Below are 6,670 nucleotides of genomic sequence, written 5' to 3' on the forward strand. Positions count from 1 at the left end.
AGCATGTTAAGGGGGTCAAATTACAGCTCAAAGAGGCAAAAGTGACTGTTTTTAGTACTTTTTTTGTCTTGAAGGGGGAATTGCCAACTTCCTGTTGATTTTTGCCCGATGATATACAATTATGAAAACTAGGTCTAAGTCAGACCTACATAGAGGTTTTTGTTTCATGTCTCTCCGACCTTCCTAGTGGGAGTTACAGGTAGTCTAGTTTTTTTTTCTAGGGGGCGCTAGAGCGCAATTTTGAGTTTTGTGGGGTTTTTTTTTTAAAAAAAGGCAATTTTCGCAGGTCCTGATGTGTGGGTCAAATATGGTGAGTTTTGAAGCATGTTAAGTGGGTCAAATTACAGTTTAATGTGGCGGCGGAAGAATAAAGAATAAAGAATAATAAAACCTTACAAATTCAATAGGTCCTTATGTCCCATTGCATAAGGACTCCCTTTGGGAGTCCTTATACAATGGGCCATGCGGGCCCTAATAAAGAGACCACATATGAAATACACCAAATTAAACTAACGGGTGTCCAAAGGCCATTTATGTGGTAAATGACAACTCCTGGTGATCAGACACTAGGATGAATCAACATTGTTGTCTGGTTGGAATTAGGGAACAAAGTGTGCAGATGTCACCATTGTTCCTCCTTGAGAGGCTGACGGAGGCACAATCTGATGACCTTTGGCCCCGACTGACTCACAGGGACCGTCATCGGAACTTTGACCCAGCAGAATGTAAGAATTTCTTGCTAGGTTCCCGGTATGCAACACTGGACTTTTATGGATATGTAATCAAGAGGCAAGTCAACTCGAATCAAACGTTATGTAAACCGCAGAGCGATGAGAAGGAACATCCAATCTGCCGCGGTGATACCGCATGTGCCTGAACGGGGTCGCTACACGACATCGATGAAGATAGCGGAGTTACAGCGAGGCAGCAGGCACCTGGACTTTGGGATCATTAGCGAGCGCTTTGCTATAAAAGCCGCGGGAGAACATCGGCTGAGCAGAAGCACTGCAGAGTTCACTCTCAGAGAATCTCACAGGTAAGAAAGACGCGGAACCTTCTTCTCTGCCTGCCGAACGCTAACCCGATGGTCTTCTTTTGTTACTTAGATCCATCAACCATGAAGGTCCTTGCCGTCTTAGTTCTGGCCGTTTTCACTGGTGAGTCCATTTTAATCCACTATTATTATTATATTGCATGGTGTCTTGATGCTGGTATTAAGACAGTTTAAATGTTGTTTTAGTAAACACAGTCTGGAGTGTTATGCTATTGAGCGGTTTGTCCACATTCATTCTTTGGTAGGATAAAAGGTTTTTGTTACATTTAATAATAATAATAATAATAATAATAACTGGGATTTATATAGCGCTTTTCTAAGTACCCAAAGTCGCTTTACATATAGAACCCATCAATCATTCACACCTGGTGGTGGTAAGCTACTTTCATAGCCTCAGCTGCCCTGGGGTAGACTGACGGAAGCGTGGCTGCAATTTGCGCCAACGGCCCCTTTACACCTTTGTTGTCCTTTTCCCTTGTTGAAGCTGGTCCGTCCAACCCACGAAAGCCAAAGAAAAAGGCAAACAGGCGCAACTTGTTGAACTGATCTTTAGAATAATGGTTTGGAATCCACTGTCCAAAGATCCCTTGAGTAGGAGAAAAGTGGCAGAGTTCTGAAGGATATTGTGGCAATTGCAACTTGTACTTCTAAGGTTTGGATGAATCTCAAGAGGGTCTGCAGTCGATCTACCCTCATTCTTTGGTAGGATAAAAGGTTTTTGTTACATTTACACCTTTGTTGTCCTTTTCCATCCAACCCACGAAAGCCAAAGAAAAAAGGCAAACAGGCGCAACTTGTTGAAGTGATCTTTAGAATAATGGGTTTGGAATCCACTGTCCAAAGATCCCTTGAGTAGGAGATAAGTGGCAGAGTTCTGAAGGATATTGTGGCGACTGCAACTTCTAAGGTTTGGATGAATCTCAAGAGGGTCTGCAGTCGATCTACTAGAATTCAACTAAATTGTTTTGGGGGGGGCCACATTTTCCGAAAGCTAAAGGGCGGAGCTTGGAGGGGCCAGACTTCTCCATTTACTATTAGGTAGGGGTGTGGGAAAAAATCGATTCGAATTGCGATTCTCACGTTGTGCGATTCAGAATCGATTCTCATTTTTTTAAAAATCGATTTTTTTAATTAAACGATCCAACAAAACAATACACAGCAATACCATAACAATGCAATCCAATTCCAAAACCAAACCCCACCCAGCAACACTCAGAACTGCAATAAACAGAGCAATTGAGAGGAGACACAGAACAATAGTAGTGAAACAAAAATGAATATTATCAACAACAGTATCAATATTAGTTACAATTTCAACATAGCAGTGATTAAAAATCCCCTCATTGACATTATCATTAGACATTTATAAAAATAAATAAAAATGAACAATAGTGTCACAGTGGCTTACACTTGCATCGCATCTCATAAGCTTGACAACACAATATTTTCACAAAGATAAAATAAGTCATATTTTTGGTTCATTTAATAGTTAAAACAAATTGACATTATTGCAGTCAATTGTCCTTTACAATTATAAAAGCTTTTTACAAAAATCTACTACTCTGCTTGCATGTCAGCAGACTGGGATAGATCCTGCTGAAATCCTATGTATTGAATGAATAGAGACTCGTTTTGAATCGGGAAAATATCGTTTTTGAATCGAGAATCGCGTTGAATAAAAAAATATTGATTTTGAATCGAATCGTGACCCCAAGAATCGATATTGAATCGAATCGTGGCACACCCAAAGATTCACAGCCCTAACTATTAGTATTATTTTGTAGATTCCTGAGAACCAGTGTCCTCAACAGTAGACGTTTGATTTTGGTCCGTATATTTTGCCAGAGTTACGGACCTTCTGCCAAAAAAAGCTAGTTGAAGATCATCTCAACGATAGCACGCTAGTGTTGTTAAGAAAGAGTCTCTTAAAAGTTTTTGAACTGAACTAACAGGCCACCAGTTAAATAGCCCAGGTAGAGGACCTAAAATGGAACCTTGAGGAACACCACGAGCATACTTGCCAACCCTCCCGAATTTTCCGGGAGACTCCCGAAATTCAGCGCCTCTCCCGAAAACCTCCCGGGACAAATATTCTCCCCGAAAATCTCCCGATTTTCAGCCGGAGCTGGAGGCCACGCCCCCTCCAGCTCCATGCGGACCTGAGTGAGGACAGCCTTTTTTCACTACGGGAGGACAACAGGGTGACAAGAACTAAATCATCCAGACTAGAGATACATTGTATTATTATGTTTATCTTACCTAAAAATAAATAGATATTTATTAATAAAAAAATTTTAAAAAACTAAACACATGTTTACTATATTTTGCTAAAAACATCAAAATTAATTGTATTTTTATTTTTTCTGACTCCTTATTACATCCAGCCATAGAATTTTACATTAAAATAATTAATTTTAAATTATCATAATAATTCATTTAAAATGACCATATTTAATTATTAAAATAATTGCTTGTTTATCAACAACTTTAGCATTTTATTCACTACAATTTGAAGCTCTCAGAAGCCAAGTTATGTTCATCCATCCATCCATCCATCTTCTTCCGCTTATCCGAGGTCGGGTCGCGGGGGCAGCAGCTTAAGCAGAGAAGCCCAGACTTCCCTCTCCCCAGCCACTTCGTCCAGCTCTTCCTGTGGGACCCCGAGGCGTTCCCAGGCCAGCCGGGAGACATAGTCTTCCCAACGTGTCCTGGGTCTTCCCCGCGGCCTCCTACCGGTCGGACGTGCCCTAAACACCTCCCTAGGGAGGCGTTCGGGTGGCATCCTGACCAGATGCCCGAACCACCTCATCTGGCTCCTCTCGATGTGGAGGAGCAGCGGCTTTACTTTGAGCTCCTCCCGGATGGCAGAGCTTCTCACCCTATCTCTAAGGGAGAGCCCCACCACCCGGCGGAGGAAACTCATTTCGGCCGCTTGTACCCGTGATCTTGTCCTTTCGGTCATAACCCAAAGCTCATGACCATAGGTGAGGATGGGAACGTAGATCGACCGGTAAATTGAGAGCTTTGCCTTCCGGCTCAGCTCCTTCTTCACCACAACGGATCGATACAGCGTCCGCATTACTGAAGACGCCGCACCGATCCGCCTGTCGATCTCACGATCCACTCTTCCCTCACTCGTGAACAAGACTCCGAGGTACTTGAACTCCTCCACTTGGGGCAAGATCTCCTCCCCAACCCGGAGATGGCACTCCACCCTTTTCCGGGCGAGAACCATGGACTCGGACTTGGAGGTGCTGATTCTCATCCCAGTCGCTTCACACTCAGCTGCGAACCGATCCAAGTTATGTTATATTCCTTAATATTTATTTATGCAAGTTTGAAGTATCAATTATCCGAACACAGTTTTGTTTGCATATTTTCAGGATGTAGATATATATATATATATATATATATATGTATGAAATACTTGACTTGGTGAATTCTAGCTGTCAATATACTCCTCCCCTCTTATAATAATAATAATAATAACTGGGATTTATATAGCGCTTTTCTAAGTACCCAAAGTCGCTTTATATGTAGAACCTATCATTCATTCACACCTGGTGGTGGTAAGCTACTTTCATAGCCACAGCTGCCCTGGGGTAGACTGACGGAAGCGTGGCTGCAATTTGCGCCAACGGCCCCTCCGACAACCACCTATCATTCATCATTCAATTCACCGGTGTGAGTGGCACCGGGGGCAAAGGGTGAAGTGTCCCGCCCAAGGACACAACGGCAGCGATTTTTTGGATGGTAAGAGGCGGGGAGCGAACCTGCAACCCTCAGGTTTCTGGCACGGTTGCTCTACCCACTACGCCATGCCGCCCTATATATCTTAACCACGCCCCCCCACCCTGACCACGCCCCCACCCCCCCACCTCCCGAAATCGGAGGTCTCAAGGTTGGCAAGTATGACCACGAGTGTAACTAAATAAGTTGAAGTAATGCCTACTGACTGCATCTGAAGTTAACACGCGACAGTAACACCAGAGTTACGTTAATAACAATGTGGGAAACGATTTGTAACTACCAAAAAAGAGAGGACTTAAAGGGGTGCCTTGAGGAACGCCTCACTTCTGTGAATCACGAGTTTGGCCGACAGTGTTTACTCGCAAAGTTAAAATGTCAATGCAAGGATCTGCCAAGTCCAAGTTCCTCTTGCACTGTAGTGTTTTTAGGAAGTTGCTGCAAAAATGTTTGTCTACCAAGTTTTAAACTGAACTTGGGGGGCGGTTATGGTATCATTCCTGGGCTGGATTTCCAGTAGAATAGCCCTGTAAGAGATTAATCAAAGTTTAGTCTAGTCTTTGACACATTTTCTGTCATCTTCTTGCTTCAGGCTGCAATGCCAACGTCTTCTACGCTGATGCCCCCAAGCCTCAGTTGGAGGTCCTGACCGACGCCTTCTGGGAGTACGTGGCCAAGGCCACCCAGACCGCTGACGACACCCTCCAGATGATCAAGAAGTCTGAGTTCGGACAGGAAATGAGGTACGACACGTTTGGGAAGTCGTTTGAGGCTGAGGGTTTGTATTCTTTAACGGTCCTCTCTCCTGCAGCGCACGTCTGGCCCAAGGCAGCGACGTAGCCAACCAGTACGCCGTCACCCTGCACGAGCAGCTCCCCCCCGCCGCTAAGGAGATGATCATCACCGTGAGTGCCGAGGCTGACGCCCTGAAACAACAGGTGACCGTGGAGCTGAACTCAATCCGCGAGAAGCTGGAGCCCTACACCGAGAACATGAGAGTCCAGGTCCAGCAGAGGGTGGATCAGCTCCAGGCCGAAATCAACCAACTGCTCGCCATGGATCCCGAGACCCTGAAGACCGAGCTGGTTAGAAGAACCGAGGAGCTGAAGGCCAACCTGGAGCAGAGCGTTGCTGATCTGCAGGCTCAGCTCGGTCCCCACACCGATGACCTGAAGCAGAGGGTGGACCAGCACCTGCTCACCTTCAAGGAGCGCGTGAGCCCCCTGGCCGAAAAGGTCCAAATGGAGCTGACCCAGAGAGCCCAGCAGGTGAGAGACCTCGCCACTCCTTACGTTGGTGAGCTGAGGGAAACCCTGGACCCCTTCGCCCAGGACCTCCAGGACCGTCTGATCGCCCTTTACCAGTCCTTCGTCACAACCAACTAAGTCAACCTCTGGCTACAAACTGAAACATGAGCATGCAACTCTCATGGTTTGTCAACAGGAGGCGACACTCGCTCCTCATGCTCATGGAAATGTTTACAGTAGTACTCAGTGTTGGTCTGTGACCAAGCAGTCTTCCATCTAAAAATAAAAACATCAACAAAATATTCCAACTTGTGACTTATTACAAAACTGTACGGTGCGAAGTGTTTTTTTTTTTGTTTTTTTTTGTGTTGGTTAGTAAAAACATATTAAAAAACTTTAAAGGGAACATACCTGAATAAAAATGACAAAGGCATCCATGAATCAGAATGGCATTTTTAGATAAGATGCAACTTTTTGTATCATTGCACATAAGCAACAAAATGCAGTTAGCATCTACCATAAGTGCTTAAGCAATGAATGCAATATCTGATGTACTGCATACATATATATATGTATATATATATATATATATATATATATATATACATATACATATATATAC

General features: G+C 44.2%; 1 protein-coding gene across 2 annotated transcripts; it reads left to right on the forward strand.

Moving 5' to 3' along the window:
* Positions 1 to 296: 296 nt before the first annotated feature.
* Positions 297 to 6,324, forward strand: LOC133593780 (uncharacterized). 2 transcript variants are annotated; one of them, XM_061946491.2, is made up of 5 exons: positions 297 to 725; positions 827 to 1,036; positions 1,107 to 1,157; positions 5,394 to 5,544; positions 5,613 to 6,324. In XM_061946491.2, the coding sequence occupies exons 3-5, from the start codon at positions 1,118 to 1,120 to the stop codon at positions 6,184 to 6,186; spliced, it is 765 nt and encodes a 254-aa protein (XP_061802475.1). In that variant the 5' UTR covers positions 297 to 725; positions 827 to 1,036; positions 1,107 to 1,117; the 3' UTR covers positions 6,187 to 6,324. The 2 variants fall into 2 exon arrangements, with proteins under 2 accessions (XP_061802475.1, XP_061802466.1); XM_061946482.1 differs by lacking the exon at positions 297 to 725 and having other exon boundaries at positions 767 to 1,036.
* Positions 6,325 to 6,670: the final 346 nt, after the last annotated feature.

This window comes from Nerophis lumbriciformis, linkage group LG04 (assembly GCF_033978685.3).
Source record: "Nerophis lumbriciformis linkage group LG04, RoL_Nlum_v2.1, whole genome shotgun sequence".
NCBI classification, from domain to species: domain Eukaryota; kingdom Metazoa; phylum Chordata; class Actinopteri; order Syngnathiformes; family Syngnathidae; genus Nerophis; species Nerophis lumbriciformis.

Coding starts and splice junctions, on each gene's coding strand:
- LOC133593780 (XM_061946491.2), top strand. CDS start 1,118: ATGAAGGTCCTTGCCGTCTTAGTTCTGGCCGTTTTCACTG. Junction 1,158..5,393: donor AGTTCTGGCCGTTTTCACTG/GTGAGTCCATTT, acceptor TTCTTGCTTCAG/GCTGCAATGCCAACGTCTTC. Junction 5,545..5,612: donor GAGTTCGGACAGGAAATGAG/GTACGACACGTT, acceptor TCTCTCCTGCAG/CGCACGTCTGGCCCAAGGCA.